Source organism: Salvia hispanica, chromosome 3 (genome assembly GCF_029641045.1).
Source record: "Salvia hispanica isolate PSC_SH4W2 chromosome 3, Shi_PSC_v1, whole genome shotgun sequence".
NCBI lineage: Eukaryota > Viridiplantae > Streptophyta > Magnoliopsida > Lamiales > Lamiaceae > Salvia > Salvia hispanica.
Window position 1 is genome coordinate 13859524 of NC_142694.1, and position 15829 is coordinate 13875352.

Consider the following 15829-nt stretch of genomic DNA (forward strand, 5'->3'; position numbering starts at 1 on the left):
AATGAGATATCAAGGTAACTGATATACACACCTAAAACAGAGGAGAGTAGCAGTACCCATAGCTTCGTCTCCTTTGCTCTCTGTACAACAATAATGCTTCTCTCTCATCTCCCCTCCGCCGCTGACCCTCCGCGCCTCAGCCAGGAGGACATCCACACCTCCTCCTACTTCTACAGCGCTCCCCCAACCCCCATGCATTTCGATCGAATCAATTCCGCTTCATTCCAGTTCCAATTCTCTTCTAGGTTTGCTCCTACCGCTAATTTGCCTAACGCCGACGACCTCTTCTTCAACGGCCACATCCGGCCGATGCAATTGCACAGCGGAGGCGGAGATCTCAAATTCTCGCACCGGAAAGCTAGATCCATGTCGCCGGCGGTGGAATACGAGGCGAAGAGGATCAATGAGTCGCCGTCGGGGAGGAACTCGAAGAAGTGGATGTTTCTCAAGGATCTACTGCATCGGAGCAAGAGCGAGGGGAGAGGCAACAGATTCTGGTCGATCTCGTTGTCTTCACCGTCGTCTTCGAAGAATCATGAGACGAAGAGAGGAACGAAGGCTCCGGTTAACGGAAAAGCTGCGAACGGATTGTGGCGGAGGCGAGTGTCGGCGCACGAGCTGCATTACACGGCGAATAGAGCGCAGGCGGAGGAGATGAAGAAGAAGACGTTTCTGCCGTACCGGCAAGGTCTGCTTGGGTGCCTAGCCTTCACTGGATCATTTACCACTAATCGGAATCCTATTTCATCCATCTGAAATCGGAGTATTTGAATTATGGGAGATGCTCATAATCACTTTTACATTTGTGATTTGGTTTCAATTTATTTTCCCATCATGTATTGGAAACTTGTTCTTGATTTATTCCAACTTTAGCTGCATGAAATTGTATAATGAAGCTTGTACATTAATTGTGGAAGGTTTGAAAGAATAAATCAGTAATGCAGGGAAATTAAATATGGAGTAATAATAATATACACATTTGTTCGCGTTTATTTGAAATAATATGAGCAATTTTTCATGTAATTTTAATAACGTAAGAGTATGAAAGTGGAGTGGTAAGTAATTATATACTCCCACTTAGCTTACTTTAAACGATTAAATCGATTACTAGGCAGCTCTTTTGTTTTGCCGAAGGAGTAATCTCATCAAAAATCACTACAACGTTGAAAATTACTCTGCAAACCAATGTTATAAAAATAAGTATATTTAATTTATAAGTATATTTTACTGAAAATAAAAAGATGGATTCTATTTTTTCTCTGGTTGGCCACTTAAAAAATTAATATTAATATTCTTTTTAATAAAATTATTTTTCACAATTCAAAAATATAGAGTACTCCGTACTATACCTGTCTCGTTATACTTAAAAAACTTTTTTTTTTATACAAAGATTAATGAATAACTGTTCAGTGAATAAGTATACTGTATTATTAAAAAAAAGAAGGTATATTGTGAAAAGTTATATAAATGATAATGAAGTAGATAAGCGACGTAGAATAAAGTAAAATAGTGAACAAAATACTAAATAATTGAGTATAGAATAATAAGATAGTAGTAAGAGATACTATTAACTATTAAGTGTGTTGAATTTTGTAAAAAAAAAATAACTTAATTATAATGGGATGCTTGAATAAGGAAAATAACTTAATTATGATGAATTGTGCTTTAGTTTAGTAAAAGAATGAAGGAAAAATGGGGAGAAGTAGAATCTGTGGTAAAAAGAAAAAAAGAACCAGAATGTGAAGCGTGCGAGAAGAAATTTCACTGTAATTGGGGTTGTCAAAATTGAAAAGGCAGGAAGGGAGGAAATAAGATTATTGTTGAAAAAGAATATATTGTTGGAATCCTAGTAATCAGAAACACGATGCGGTAGAAGTTGTAAAAAAGGAAGAAGAGAAAAAGTATGAAGGCGCTCACAGGCGCTCAAATAGAGTCTCTCACCAGTCAGCATATCAAATCTCATATCTTCAATATTATCAATCTAAATTCTATATACTACTATATCTTGAATATTATCACATGTGTCTAGATTGTTGCATTTAAACGTCGATTTATGGAAACCCCAAATCCATTTAATTCAATGTGGGGTTGCAGGTGGCCCCTCGAAATGCAATACTACAACTCGGGATTCGAGATCAAAATTTAAGATTCCATCAACTTTCTAACAATACATTCAATGCGTATAACTAAATTTGTTACTAAATCTACCGTTTCATAATTGTTTTGTCTTATACAGTACTCCCTCCGTTCCATAGTAATGGAAACGTTTCTTTTCGGCACGAAAATTAAGAAAAATTGTATTAGATGAGTTAAGTAAAGGAAGAGTAAGTGGAAAATGAAAAAGGTAGAGAGATTAATAGAGAAAAAAGTAAGAGAGAGTAAAGTAGGTATGTAAAAATGTGTTGACTTTTACTAAAAAGGGAAATGACTCTATTACTATGAAACGTACCAAAATGGCAAATAACTCTATTACTGTGGAACGGAGGGAGTACAAAATAACAGAGCAAGTTTCAATTCGATTCAAATCTTCGAAGCCCACGAGTTTGTCCTTTTGGATGCTCATGGATGGGATTAATATCCTTCCCATGGGTCCACTTCACCACATTCTCGCCTGCGTGGCTCTGATATCGAGGATCGTGGTAGAAAATATAATTGAAATGCGGAAAATAAAATAAACAATTAAATAATTTTGGATTACGTTGCTCTATTACATTTATCACTCTTTTATACGACGTTCTAACTACGAGAATATGGGAAGATTTCATTTCTATGTTTACGAGGATCCTGAGTTGTAGTCTTGTAGATACTAGATAACTGATTTTGGTTGACTATGATTCTGTCGAAATGCCCTAATTTCTGCTTCTTTCCAACAGTTTCCTATCATCACCCACTGATATATGCCACTCAGCTGACTTGAGACGGGTTGCTCTTTTACGCTCTGTCCAACTGACGACTCAGCCTTTAGGGTAGTCCCTGACAAGAATCTGGGAACAGTATAGAAGTTGAGGGGCCATGCTCGACGTTGAATAGAGTGGAGACTATCCTATGGCTGAATCTACACTTATGAGCATGTCGGAGAGTAAAGACAAGAAGAAGTCTTGCAGGACTCTCGGTGTGGATATGAAAGAGGACAAATCTGCTGGCTAATGGAAACAATGTTACCCAGTTGCAACAGTGATTGGTTTTTGGGATGTTTTGAAGCCCCGTCTGAAAAAAGAGTGCAAAGAAATACTCTCTTGAAATAGATAGCTCCAATGGCAGAATTCTACTTTAAGAAAACTGCTACCCGTGACTCCGACTCTCATCTGATTATCTCATAGCACCCAACACCATTAGCTTCTAGGTTCAGTTACAGTTTCCATCACTCAAGACTACACAAATACTCTTGCATAACAAATAATAATATATCAGAAGAGGAACAAAGTTTTGGACCAAAACTCATTATTTTGTTTACTCTTATCAAAAGCAAGTTCTGGAACAGAGAAGGTTTCATGACCAAAACTCATTATTTTGTTTACTCTTATCAAAAGCAAGTTCTGGAACAGAGAAGGTTTCATTATCATCATAAATAATGGTAGAGTAATTTTTACGTCTACAAAGAAACAGATGTAGTCTCATCTCTAACCTGAGTGATTCAAGGGAGATGATATGTCTTTTAGGTGCATTACACTCTTGTTTAAGCTCTCTAGATCCTGCAGATATATTCTTTTCATGGAAAGTTCTGTGCTCAGCTTGGCACAATGATCAGCAATCTGGGAATGCAAATTGTATCCAGCTTGAGATGCGTTAGATATGCTTGGGAGCTCGCAAGCAGACCAGTGGTTGCTTTCACATACTGTATTATTCAACCTGCAAGCCAAAATGGAGAGAACAGCTCAAATTATGAAAAGATTATCCTATAACACAAGGGAAAGAAGTATATAGTCAGCTAACAAAAGCAGCAAAGTATTTTGAAAATCACTGATTCTTGATTTCTATTATGATGATGTTATGTTAGAACACAAACGGAAAGGCGTAAACCAAAGAATTTAAAAATGAAAATCTATAGCAGCTGGATGGCATGCTCTGTTCTCGACACATCGGTCAGACGGCAAAAACAAGGAACAAAAGACAGAATTAGAATCACTAGTATTCCGAATGATAAAGATGCTAAGAGTAATTCTGTGACATGAGAGAGTAGCAACTAGCAAGTAATTGTGTATAACATAATAGTCTCTTCAGGCGTGGTGAAATTTCTTGCGGAGCTTCATCAGGCAAGAGTAGGAATTCTCACTTTTTAATTATGTCCAGATGGCAAGTGTGATTCCGGACATTGAAGAAGGCATCCACACAGGTCCTGTTTGTCCTAGTCAATCCCACTAATTCGCCAGCTGCCTTGCATATGGAGTGTACTGCATAATCAGTAGTCCATAGGTTTATGTTCTTGATCCTCACTGCAACTAGATCTACAGCATCAAGAGGACTAACTAGAAATATGTGACTTCCCACTTCAACTTTACCAGCCGAAACTGCTCTCTTGCATTGGTCTGCATCCTTTGGAAACAATGGATGAAAGACTTAATCATATACTACTATTACATTGAAGTAAAACATAAAAAGCCGTATGACCGGGGGGATGGGAGAAGAAATATTTACCTCAAAATCAATGTTACAACACTTAAAATTTTCAGATGTAGTCACAAAAGAAGCACCAGAAACCTTTCCGAATACTGAAATAGCTTCTACGAGCTTGGAGAGACCAACTTCAGAAGGTATGTTCATAATGGAGACAGAGAGTGGATATTTTGTTCCAGATATATTTCTATTGCCATCAGTAGATCTTGGCGCATTATGAGGGGCATGAGACTCAGTAGATGAAGTTGTAGAAGATTTGGCAACTGCTCCAACTCCCTCCTCCCCGTTTGGCCTGTAATCTGAAGATATGGACTTGCTACCCGGCTCCTTGTTATCAGTAGGCATCCTTGCATGAGAAGGGACACGAGCCTTAGCTGGAGTAGCAAAAGATCTGGCAATGGCTTTCATCAAATCCTTGTGACCTGAAGACTGGGCCTTTTTATGGGAATTTGTTCTCTGTAAATGAGAATAACAAAAAATGAACTTCTGAGACTTCATTATTGCAAAAAGGGTTCATGATGAGTGATGCCTAATGATTGAAGTTAGCTCCAAGAAGTTTCAAAATGCAACAAATGTGATTGGACTTTCAAAATGTAACAAATGTGATTGGAGTTTCAAAATGCAACAAATGCGATTGGAGTTTCAAAATGCAACAAATGTGATTGGAGTTTCATAATGCCACAAATGTAATTGAAAAAGTATACAATCATACGAGCAAGATCAATATAGAAAAACACAAGCAGAAAAACAAATATGCACAACAGTAAAAATTACCGTAAAATGATCGCGTTTTTCAGTAACCAAATTCAGTTTCTTAGCGGAGACATCTGATGTTCCTGGTCCCAGTTCTGAGAAGGCATCATCATCCTCAACAGCAGAAGAGCACAGCTCAAGTCAGAAATGTCGCACACAAGATTAAATTAATGACATGATTGCATAAATAAGGGGAAACAATAGAGATACCTGCGAACCTACCAAAAATGCATCAGATTTTTCTGTAACCAAATTAATTTCCTGGTCAGGCCAATCTGATACTCTTGGATTCACTTCTAAGGAAACATCATCACCCTTCATGGCATGAGAATGAATAACTCAAGTCAGAAACTACAAAATATTAGTAACATAATGCATAAACTAAGAGGAAACAACAACAGTTATTAGTGAATCATATCATACCAAAAAATCATCAACTTTCTCGATAACTGATTCAATTTTATTTGGAAGGCATTCTGATACTCCCGAATCCAACTCTGAGAAATCATCATCCTCATGAGCAGAAGAGTGAACAGCCCTATTCGAGCTCTGAAATCCTCGTGCATGGAAGCTGGCCAGCAGAACGATGCAGCTATTAGCTATAAATTTCAACCGGTTGCATTTCCACAGCGTCATCAGCCATTACTTACTAGCGTATTTTCTAAAATTACATAATAGTAAGAGATATTTAGCCATCAATCTCATCTCATCTATAAACAGCTAAACAAATTGTTTATGTAGTCTGAACTGAAGGAGCCATTCACCATAAATTCATCAAGAGACCAAAAGCACCACATTTCAATGTTCAATGTTCAATGCCATACAACCAAATCCATTTCATCAACATAAGAGCATAACAAATGCTACATAAAATAACCATTTCTCCTCAAGCACATGTAATGTAAATTTCTCTTTTCTTTGTAAAAAATACACATGCTTATAACAACTGTTACCATTCATTGATATTTGATAGTGTGCAATTGATATGACGAGCCATTGATTGAACATATGATTGAGTAATCCACAGAATTCAAACAGAAATTACGCCAGCTGCAAAGCTCCAAACGTTACACTTGCAAAACTTTACCTGCAGTCAAATTGGCCGCGGAGAAGGTCGAAGGTGGATATAATCGATCGCGATGAAACCTTGCTGCTTGTATTTACCCAAAATTTATCTGCGAAAATGGAGGGAGGGAAAAAAAAACGAAATTGAGCGTTGGGAGAGCTACAAGTAGGAAATGCCACACATTAGGGGTCAGCGAGTTTACTAGCAGATAGCAAATATATGGAAGCTTTTAATGCCGACTTCATCTTCGTTGTATGAAGAGCGCCGCCGCGTGCGGGTTGACGGCGCCGCCGCGCGGTGGTGGGTTTAGCAATCGGGCTGGAAATAGTGATAATAAAACTACCCGAATCTAAATGTTGGGCAATTATCGACCCGCATTTCTGAATTGGGCCTTTTAGTATTGGACTATTTGTATTGACCCAACAAAATATTTACTCACTTTTAAAGTGGCTACGTATCAAAAGAAATTTGCAAACTTTAATTGAAGAATTAAACTTAACTTCAATAGAAAGTGTAATAAAATTATACTACTAATTTAAACTTAATTTGTTTGGATTAAATATTTTTTAAGTAGATGGCCAATCTACTGGTTATATAGTACTAATCGCTGAATTTTGATGTTAAATAGAGTTAGTTGCTTATTTGATAAACTTGTTTACAAAATATTGAGTCAAGCAATCACGTATGGCCCATTAATATAAAAATAATTAAATAGTTCAAATAAAAAATTTCGATCCAAATTTAAATTGATTGATTCATTTACAGCGTATAATTAGTTTTTTGAAATATGATTCTAACTTCAATAATCACGACCTGATTCTTAAAGTAAAGTCCTTTGTATTGTTAGGCTAATAGCATCAAGTGCACAAATATAACCACATCCATAAATTTACAAATATCTTGTGTCATGGACCATGATAAAATGATATTGTATTTGATTATGAATGAAAGTTTAGTATTTAATCTAATTTAAGTAGTTGAAAGCAATTAAAAAATTAAATGCAATGAAAACTAAATATTCCCTCTGTCTATAAAAATTGACTAATTTTACTATTGTAATATTCCCAAAATATTTTAACCAATTACACACCATTAATAATATGAAATCCACACACCAATAACACTACTTTAACTATTTTTTTTCCTTTAACTTACTTCAATTGCACGTTAAAACGGGTTTGGATCCCCTGCTGTGGCTCCAAGCACAGCAGGGGCTGCTGTTACATACAGCCAATTTTTTAATATTAAAATATAATATTAAAATAATATATAAAATATTAATTTTTTTTATTTTAAAATATTTACTGTTTGAAACAGCAGTCCCTGCTGTGCTTGGAGCCACAGCGGAGGATCCAAATCCGAAACTATATCTTATTTATAAATTTCTCTATTTTTTAAGATTTATTTTAAGAACCAAGGGAAATAGTACTCCCAAACCGGTTTCCCACCGATCCGATCGACCGGTTGCGATTCGGTTCGGCCAACCACACGAAAGAGAAATTATATCTACACGTGGCCAGTTATGATTGGTTTAAACAAGTGGAAATGAGCTCTGATTGGCCAGCTCTCCCAAGACCACGTTGCAAACTGAAACCTACGTCAACTCGAACTCTAAGCACTTCACTGAATAAATATGAAAAGCTCGTTCCCTTCCACGGTTCAGCTTCTCTCTGTCAGTCGCAAAGAGAGAAATCTCTCGTCGGTGTTCGATTTCTTGCGCATTCGCTCATTCGTTTACAATCGAGTACTGATTCCAGATACTCGGCAATTTCTGTAAGCTGGCGTGAAGATCCGTTTAGAAGCCCTAGCTTTTCCGCATTCGCAATTTTTTATTTCTGTGCCTGCTGTCATGGCGCATCGGAGATCAAAGTTATTGCTGTTTGTATGCTACGCGTTATACTGCCTGATCGCTGTTGCAGCGTAAGTGTTAGGATTTTCGATTCTGTTGTGAATAGATTGCAGGATCCGGTTTTGATTTATCTCCCTGATTTTGTGCATCTACCAGGAAGAGCTACTATGATGTTCTCCAAGTTCCGAAAGGCGCCTCGGATGACCAAATAAAGCGTGCGTATCGGAAGCTCGCGTTGAAGTATCATCCGGACAAAAATCAAGGGAATGAGGAGGCGAACAAGAGATTTGCGGAAATTAACAATGGTATTATTTGTCGCGATTTACTTGTTATTTGAATTTTGTATTAATTGAATTAGCTAGAAGACTAGGAAAATGGTGATATGATCACTCGGCATTGATGATTTATTCGGAGGATTATGATTGTTTTGCATTCGTCCGATCCTGTAGCTTATGAAGTTTTATCGGATAGCGAAAAGAGAGGTATATATGATAGATACGGTGAGGAAGGTCTCAAGCAGCATGCGGCTAGTGGTGGGAGAGGAGGAGGTGGCGGTATGAACATTCAAGATATATTTAGCTCGTAAGCTCTTACATATTGATGTTCATTTGAGCTTCTCGTTTTGGACATTATGCTGGTTTATGTGTGTTTACTCCATCAGTTGTAGCTGCTTGATTTTCATATGGAAACGAAGGATTTTTTGCAGCTTATGTGGTATACATTGTACTTTATACTGCTTTCTTTCTTGTTAAGGAGTTTGGCATACAACCTTGCCCAGCAGATTGAAAGTTAGAGCCCATACCTTTCTCTTAATTAGATTACGTTTTAAGATGACATAGATTGTCTGCCATCTTGACCTATTATTCATCTTTTTAGGGGCGCAGCTTAACTATTATTATTATGAGAAAACGTGAAAAACATAATGAAAACTAGGCATACTATACTGATCTCTGCCTGTGAATTAGGCGAGAGAAGTGCCGAAGAACTTGCAAAAGGTAAACCATAAAGTTGTAAACTTATTTAATTGAAACACATGCTAGTACCATCAGATATATAAAGCCTTTTTAATGGTTTACTGTTTCTAATTTGTTGGCTTGAAAGTCATTTATCTAGTTGCACTATCAATAATATCCTGAATTGATAGTTTCAAACATGGCTTTAGGTTTTACTTCTTATTCAGTTAGTTTATGGTATGTCCTTGCTTATGTACTCTATATTCACCTTGAAGTGTAATAGAAACCACCCTGTACTTGTCCACTAAGCTAATATGTAGACATGTCATAGTGTTGATGCTTTCTGTTTGGGTTTAAATTGCTCATGTATGCCGGACCTTTTTGCCTTGTTTGGTTACTGAAATTGAATATTTGTTCGTGTTTCCATGAGATAATTTTCTGACAATGAAACACATTCCAGTTTCTTTGGTGGAGGTCCCGCTGAAGAGGAAGAGAGGGTTGTCAAAGGTGATGATGTTATTGTTGATTTGGACGCCACACTTGAAGACCTGTATATGGGGGGTACTTTGAAGGTACTGAATGCGGAAACAACATATATATATACCTCTGAATAAATATATTTTGTGATTAAGTGAAGAACTGATGAATATAATGTCTATAAATATGCAAAATAGAATATTGTACTGCTAAATTGGCTGCTGTATCTTCCCCCTTCTGATCATATTTGAGATATTGAGATTAAATTTCTCTTATAGTTGTGGCTTTATAGGGCTTAAAGATATATAGAAGAAGAAATAGATGTATGTTGTTTTGAATTGTCCATAGTCTGAATGTGCCGTTTACATGTTTGATATTTGATCATTTTGGTTCCATTTATGTCTTAATCTGCTTGGAATGTAAACATGCGTATGATAGTAAAAAGAACTTTCATAAAACACAAATAAATGGACAACAATAACAGTTGCATAGCCGCTCATAATTGAATGATTGAGATGTGCAATCCATCAGGTTTGGAGGGTGAAAAACGTAATAAAACCAGCCCCAGGGAAGAGGCGCTGCAACTGTAGAAATGAGGTTTACCACAAACAAATTGGTCCTGGGATGTTTCAGCAGATGACGGAGCAGGTATATCTTTCATAATGAGTAAATGCAAATCCATCTTGAAGCACTAGGTATCACTCAACCAAGGTTCTGTTCTGTTTCTTTTCAGGTATGTGAACAGTGCCCAAATGTGAAGTATGAAAGGGAAGGTGATTTTATCACCGTGGATATTGAGAAAGGAATGCAGGATGGACAGGTAAGCAATTCTTTTCTCCCCACCTCATGGTTCTAAATATAGATCCAACATGTCTTCTGCAAAACTTTGTTATATTGACGGCTTTTACCTTTCTTGCTCTCGTCCTATGAATTTTCAATCCTACTCTCTCCAAGCACCAGTCCAACTAGGCAGGCTAGTAGTCAGTATGCATGGAACACAAACTCGTGCTTTTCCTTGAAATGCTTCTGTAGTAAAGCGATCAGAAACTTTTGATAATGTTTTTCGCCGAGTCTGTCAACTAAAGTCAGACATGTCTCATTTTCTGCACTGTTATTTATTTACAGGAAGTGCTGTTCTATGAAGAAGGTGAACCAATAATTGATGGTGAAGCAGGAGATCTTAAGGTTTAATCCTCATCCTTAATTTAATTTCTGGTAGTGGATTAATTCTCTTTATTTTTCAATTATTGAACATATCTGACTATTTGATCTCATATTTGTAGTTTCGTGTACGTACTGCACCCCATGACCGCTTCAGAAGGGAAGGCAATGATCTGCATACAACAGTCACCATTACTTTGGTAATGTTTCGGTTTTGGACAGCCTTGACCTAGATGATTGTCAAAGGTTAATGACCGATGTCAAATTAAAACTCTTCTCTATCTCAGGTTCAAGCCCTTGTTGGTTTTGAGAAGACTGTTAAACACCTCGACGAGCATTTAGTGGACATCAGCTCCAAGGTAAATGAAACATTCTTAGCCAAAATTCTCACATATCTTTTTATAAGATCATCTATTGTTGCATTTTGATTTCAAGGAAAGAAAAAATGAAGATGATCTGAAATTTTGTAACAGGGAATCACAAAACCGAAGCAAGTGAGGAAGTTTAAAGGGGAAGGCATGCCGTTACATTTCAGTAACAAGAAGGGTGATTTATACGTGGCCTTCGAGGTTATTTTCCCGACATCATTGACGGAGGAGCAGAAGACAAAGATCAAGGAAATACTACCCTAGCTATAACATTTTATTTTGTAGCAAGATTTGAGTTTTACATAATCTTTAGCTGTTGGAACATTTTTATGCTCTTCACAATTTTGTTAAAATTGTAGAGATCCTTTGTGAAGGGAGAGATGTAACCATTCAGATTCTTTCTTCCTCGTACTATCGAAAACTCAACTCCCACATTTGGTCGTTCCATCGACTTTTGTCGATTACAAACAACTTATATGTTACAAATGATGGATATGACAACTTGATAGCAATTTGCTTGTATTTTTCAAACTAAATAAGTTCTTTAAATAAAAATAACATGCCAAAATTTGGAAATCAACATGCATTTGAAATTCAGATTTTTGACATCTCCTGACACAAAAATCACCAAACAAATCACATGTTCTAACATCACCTTAATAGGATGAATTCACAGCAGTGGCGGACGCAGAAATAAACGGTAGTAGGGGCTAGGAGCTTCACTATACTCCATATTTTTCTATCTAATACTTTATACTGTGTGGTGTGAAAAATAATATTTTCTGTCTTTTTTTAACTGTGACATTGATTTATGGTAGGAGAATTAAGAACAAAGTAGAAAAAAAATAAAGGATAGTGTTAATATTGCCAAAAAAAATTATTCACCTACCTTTGTGACGTCCCAAAAAATATATAAACAAATTAAAAAGAGTGAAGATAATATATTATTAAAAAGGGTCGCGTTAAAATGCTAACTAATTTCATTTCAGAACTTCAATTTTGTATGTAAAAAATATTAACACAAGGATATAAGAATATCAACATTATTATTAATATATTTATGTTTTGTGTTGATATTAAAATTTACATTAAACATTAGTATTGATAATTTTAATGCATGACATTGAAGTTCCGAATTTTGGATTAAGAATTAGTTATCCTTTGACATACCTTATTAAAAAATCATAATACAACAATGCAAATTCATAAATAACAACACTTAACTAACCATTATAACAATTAACATTTTATAGTTGTGCTTATTTTAATTTGGGATTAATTTTTTACTCTTTCAATAATAGGTTTTCTTGAATAATCTCCAACCCCAACGAAACAATAAATTTAAATTTTGCATAGCTGAATTTAAAAGAAAATTAAGAAAAAAAATTGAACTCACTAATTAATTGGTTGCCTTCCCTAGAAAACATTAATCTTTACAAGTCTTTAATTAAAATCGTGAGTAACACTTTAGAATTAGAAAAAGAAACGTGTTGTTACTTTGCTATTTTCTCAGCAATTCTATATATCAGCCCCTCCTGTCACTCAACTTTCGAAGATTTAGTCTCCAAAGACAATAATTTGGTAGGGGCTGAAGTTAATTTCTGAAAATTTCGAACAAAAATTAAAGTAGAAATTCAATAAAAAAGAAACTTTTGGGAAGGGCTTAAGCCCCTCCCTCTTTGTACCTGTGTCCGCCAATGATTCACAGCCATTAAGTCCCCCTCGAAAAGTCCAACACGTTTTATTTCGAACTAAAATAATCAATAAAATAGTGGGTATTTGTATTTAATGCATCTATATATATAATCTCTCTGCAAACATGGCTTCTCAAAAGTCGACTCTCACGGTCATCTCTTTGCTAGTGATAATCGGGTAGAATAATTTTTCCAATTCTGTGATTTTTGATTTTTGCCTAGTGCCAACCCAATTCAACTGAAGTTAATTGCAGTACATATTTTTAAGCATTTCTCCTTCAATGACTTCCAAAGCATCATTGCACTAACAACAAAATTCATATCATAAAATTGTTGAAAACACACTCTGTTTATAACGCATATCAGAATCAGTCAGTCGAAGCCAGTTTCTCTTCGTCAACCTCAAAAGCTTTCCTTGCTTGCTTCAGTTCTTCGTTCATCGACAACAACTCCGTGCACCGGTTGAGTTTTGGCAAATCCTATACAAGCACAGTTGTGTATGATAAACTGACATGACAATGAGCTAATCATTTATGCTTACGTTCTAGATTTGAAAAATGGAAGATAAGAGAGCTCAAACATCAACTCATTCATGGTGGAAGTCAAATACTTATGGGTATCGCTTAGTAGGTAGAGAAAAATCAAATCTCCCACATAGCAACTTACCTTTCGGATTAGAAAGAGGAAATCTTCTGTCAAGAGTTTTCCTCGTTTGGATGCAATATCCTGAGCTTTATGCACCTGATAGAGAAATCAATCCGTTTCATAAAGAAGAACGACCAGAGAGCGAAAAGAGAAATTCTTTGAAACATTATCAAGAGAGGGTGTTGAACATATAATTTAACAAGACTTGCCATCTCCGTGACGTACTCCACAACAATATCCTCAACAAGTGCAACAGTCTCTGGAAGGGGCTGTATTACAACAATAGCAACACAAAAGACATTACAAATTTAGATCAAATTGCTACCAAATGCATCTTGCATACTAAATTCAAATGATTTGATCCTTATGTATGACAAATACGATCCAGTTTGTTTGTCCCATCCTTGCTTATTCAACTTATTAATTGAACTCCCCGGAAATGAGGATTATATAATCGTGACTTCGTTAGGGCACGTGAATTGAGCGAACATACAATAAAATCAATAGTAGTACAATTTTTATAATCATACTCCAACATTAATGTGCAAGGGTTCTGCTCTGGAATAATATTATATTGTACATTGCAAATGAAATAAGGATCAAGGGAATATGACATACATTAGCATCATCTCCGAACCCATACATCATATGCTGCACTGCTCTCTCCAGATAAACAAAAAGTGTGTAAGTCTCTCAAACACATAGTAAAACTTAAAGGCACAAACAAAAGATTTCCAGAAGAGAAATACTAACAATCCTTCTGAAACATTCCGCGTTTCCGCTTGGAGGATTCTGAAGGTTGCGATGAACCCGGCCTCACTTTTGAGGGACCTGCTGCCATGTTACTCATCCTCTATATCTGTCGGCTCCTCCCTTCAGTTTCATTTTTCAAAAGCACTTGTAATTACTTAGAATCCACAAATTCAAATTACAAGAAGTACGAGAAAATAACAAGTCGGAAAACATATAAAGGTTTTAGGAATCTGGAAACCATAGCTGCACCATTGTGTGCAAATTATTCAAGATATTGAGAAGAAGCCACAAAACACTAATTGGTTTCTTCACATTTTCATCATCGTCGGCGAGAATGATAAAATTAACACTACATAGGCAAAAATGATGTCAATTAAATCAACACATTTAGCAATGCAGCAACGCGAGCAATGGAAAATATAATATTGATTTTGCGAGTAACTTATGATAGTTAAATTATTATATTTCCAACAGTGATCATTCTTCAGAATTGTTAGTATCAAGAAAAATGACAATTATATCGTCCAATATATGCCACGTTTATGAATGACGCGAGAATATGAAATGCGACTAGAAACAGATAAAAATCACACACAGCATTTCCCAATTTCTTGGTTCCATTTATTTCAAAGCAAAACTATCCCTCACAAGTCCTCAATAGGTTACATCACACTATACATGCCTCAGCCTAATTATGGAGTATCTAATTATTCTTAGGCATTGCCCTAAATTAGCAAGCAATGATCATATAGTGGCATATTCAATAATTTTTCATCACCAAACCATGCCTATCAAACCGGAATCGAGTTCCGACGACATGAAATCTTGAAACCCTCGTTCACTACTCTTAGATAAATTATTCGTGATTCGAATTTGATGGGCCTCTAAAACCTCGGACAAAATACTATTTGACCAATTTGTAATGCTCCAGACCTAACAATTGAAGTTGTGATTTCCATTCAGTAACCACACGACACCATTTCCTTTCTATTTAAATGAACACCATTACCAATCATCTCAATTCCCAAATCCCAACTCCATCTTTATTCTAATTCACCACAAATAATTTCTTTCATCTCAAATCCTAACTCCATCTTCATTCTTCAACAACAAATTTCCACAGACCACAATAACTCAGCGAAAGGGGTAGAGAAGAATTAAGAAATTACCCCGACCGGTGCTGCGGCAGTGTGGTGAAGTATTCCTCTGTTTTTCTGTTTTAATTATTATTCTCCATATATATACTACTATTGGATAAAAGCCCAACTAGAAAGTATTTAAATCGGATTCATGGGCTTTACACGTTAATAATTAACATTATTTTTTTTTATTCAATACCTTATCCATTGTTTTTATTACTACTTGATTAGAGTTAAAAATTAGGTTATCAATCTCAAGATTTTCACATATTGCCTCCATTTTGTTTATTGTCTTCACTGCGTGCCGTTGTCAAGTCATATCTTATTCGCAACACGCATGAATCATTTTGTATTGTG

The 15829-nt window shown here is 36.0% G+C and overlaps 4 protein-coding genes across 6 annotated transcripts; 2 read left to right on the forward strand and 2 right to left on the reverse strand.

Annotated features, from left to right (window-relative positions):
- The first annotated feature begins 3 nt into the window (after positions 1 to 3).
- On the forward strand, positions 4 to 891 carry LOC125216499 (uncharacterized). Its single transcript, XM_048118233.2, has one exon. It carries the CDS (start codon positions 94 to 96, stop codon positions 754 to 756), a length of 663 nt encoding a protein of 220 aa, XP_047974190.1. The 5' UTR covers positions 4 to 93; the 3' UTR covers positions 757 to 891.
- A 2643-nt stretch (positions 892 to 3534) lies between these two features.
- On the reverse strand, positions 3535 to 6782 carry LOC125210933 (uncharacterized). 3 transcript variants are annotated; one of them, XM_048110576.2, is made up of 8 exons: positions 6636 to 6782; positions 6455 to 6542; positions 5791 to 5938; positions 5590 to 5682; positions 5389 to 5481; positions 4636 to 5070; positions 4274 to 4533; positions 3535 to 3849 (listed from the first exon to the last, which is right to left on the reverse strand). In XM_048110576.2, exons 1-8 carry the CDS (start codon positions 6676 to 6678, stop codon positions 3621 to 3623), a joined length of 1389 nt encoding a protein of 462 aa, XP_047966533.1. In that variant the 5' UTR covers positions 6679 to 6782; the 3' UTR covers positions 3535 to 3620. The 3 variants fall into 3 exon arrangements, with proteins under 3 accessions (XP_047966533.1, XP_047966532.1, XP_047966534.1); XM_048110575.2 differs by having other exon boundaries at positions 5578 to 5682; XM_048110577.2 differs by having other exon boundaries at positions 5578 to 5682; positions 5791 to 6028; positions 6636 to 6653.
- A 1295-nt stretch (positions 6783 to 8077) lies between these two features.
- On the forward strand, positions 8078 to 11688 carry LOC125210818 (dnaJ protein ERDJ3B). Its single transcript, XM_048110415.2, has 10 exons — positions 8078 to 8353; positions 8439 to 8587; positions 8732 to 8864; positions 9696 to 9807; positions 10244 to 10360; positions 10446 to 10532; positions 10838 to 10897; positions 10996 to 11073; positions 11161 to 11232; positions 11347 to 11688. The coding sequence occupies exons 1-10, from the start codon at positions 8283 to 8285 to the stop codon at positions 11503 to 11505; spliced, it is 1038 nt and encodes a 345-aa protein (XP_047966372.1). The 5' UTR covers positions 8078 to 8282; the 3' UTR covers positions 11506 to 11688.
- Positions 11689 to 13234: 1546 nt separating this feature from the next.
- TAF13 (TBP-associated factor 13) lies at positions 13235 to 15593 on the reverse strand. Its single transcript, XM_048096468.2, has 6 exons — positions 15503 to 15593; positions 14334 to 14453; positions 14199 to 14236; positions 13790 to 13849; positions 13602 to 13676; positions 13235 to 13414 (listed from the first exon to the last, which is right to left on the reverse strand). The coding sequence occupies exons 2-6, from the start codon at positions 14428 to 14430 to the stop codon at positions 13304 to 13306; spliced, it is 381 nt and encodes a 126-aa protein (XP_047952425.1). The 5' UTR covers positions 14431 to 14453; positions 15503 to 15593; the 3' UTR covers positions 13235 to 13303.
- Positions 15594 to 15829: the final 236 nt, after the last annotated feature.

Coding starts and splice junctions, on each gene's coding strand:
- TAF13 (XM_048096468.2), bottom strand. CDS start 14,430: ATGAGTAACATGGCAGCAGGTCCCTCAAAAGTGAGGCCGGGTTCATCG. Junction 13,850..14,198: donor GGTTCGGAGATGATGCTAAT/GTATGTCATATT, acceptor GTTGTAATACAG/CCCCTTCCAGAGACTGTTGC. Junction 13,415..13,601: donor TCCTCTTTCTAATCCGAAAG/GTAAGTTGCTAT, acceptor GTGCTTGTATAG/GATTTGCCAAAACTCAACCG.
- LOC125210818 (XM_048110415.2), top strand. CDS start 8,283: ATGGCGCATCGGAGATCAAAGTTATTGCTGTTTGTATGCTACGCGTTA. Junction 10,361..10,445: donor TTCAGCAGATGACGGAGCAG/GTATATCTTTCA, acceptor GTTTCTTTTCAG/GTATGTGAACAGTGCCCAAA. Junction 11,074..11,160: donor CAACAGTCACCATTACTTTG/GTAATGTTTCGG, acceptor TCTCTATCTCAG/GTTCAAGCCCTTGTTGGTTT.
- LOC125210933 (XM_048110575.2), bottom strand. CDS start 6,678: ATGAAGTCGGCATTAAAAGCTTCCATATATTTGCTATCTGCTA. Junction 5,939..6,454: donor CGCGGCCAATTTGACTGCAG/GTAAAGTTTTGC, acceptor TCTGCTGGCCAG/CTTCCATGCACGAGGATTTC. Junction 5,683..5,790: donor AGAAAGTTGATGATTTTTTG/GTATGATATGAT, acceptor CATGCCATGAAG/GGTGATGATGTTTCCTTAGA.
- LOC125216499 (XM_048118233.2), top strand. CDS start 94: ATGCTTCTCTCTCATCTCCCCTCCGCCGCTGACCCTCCGCGCCTCAGC.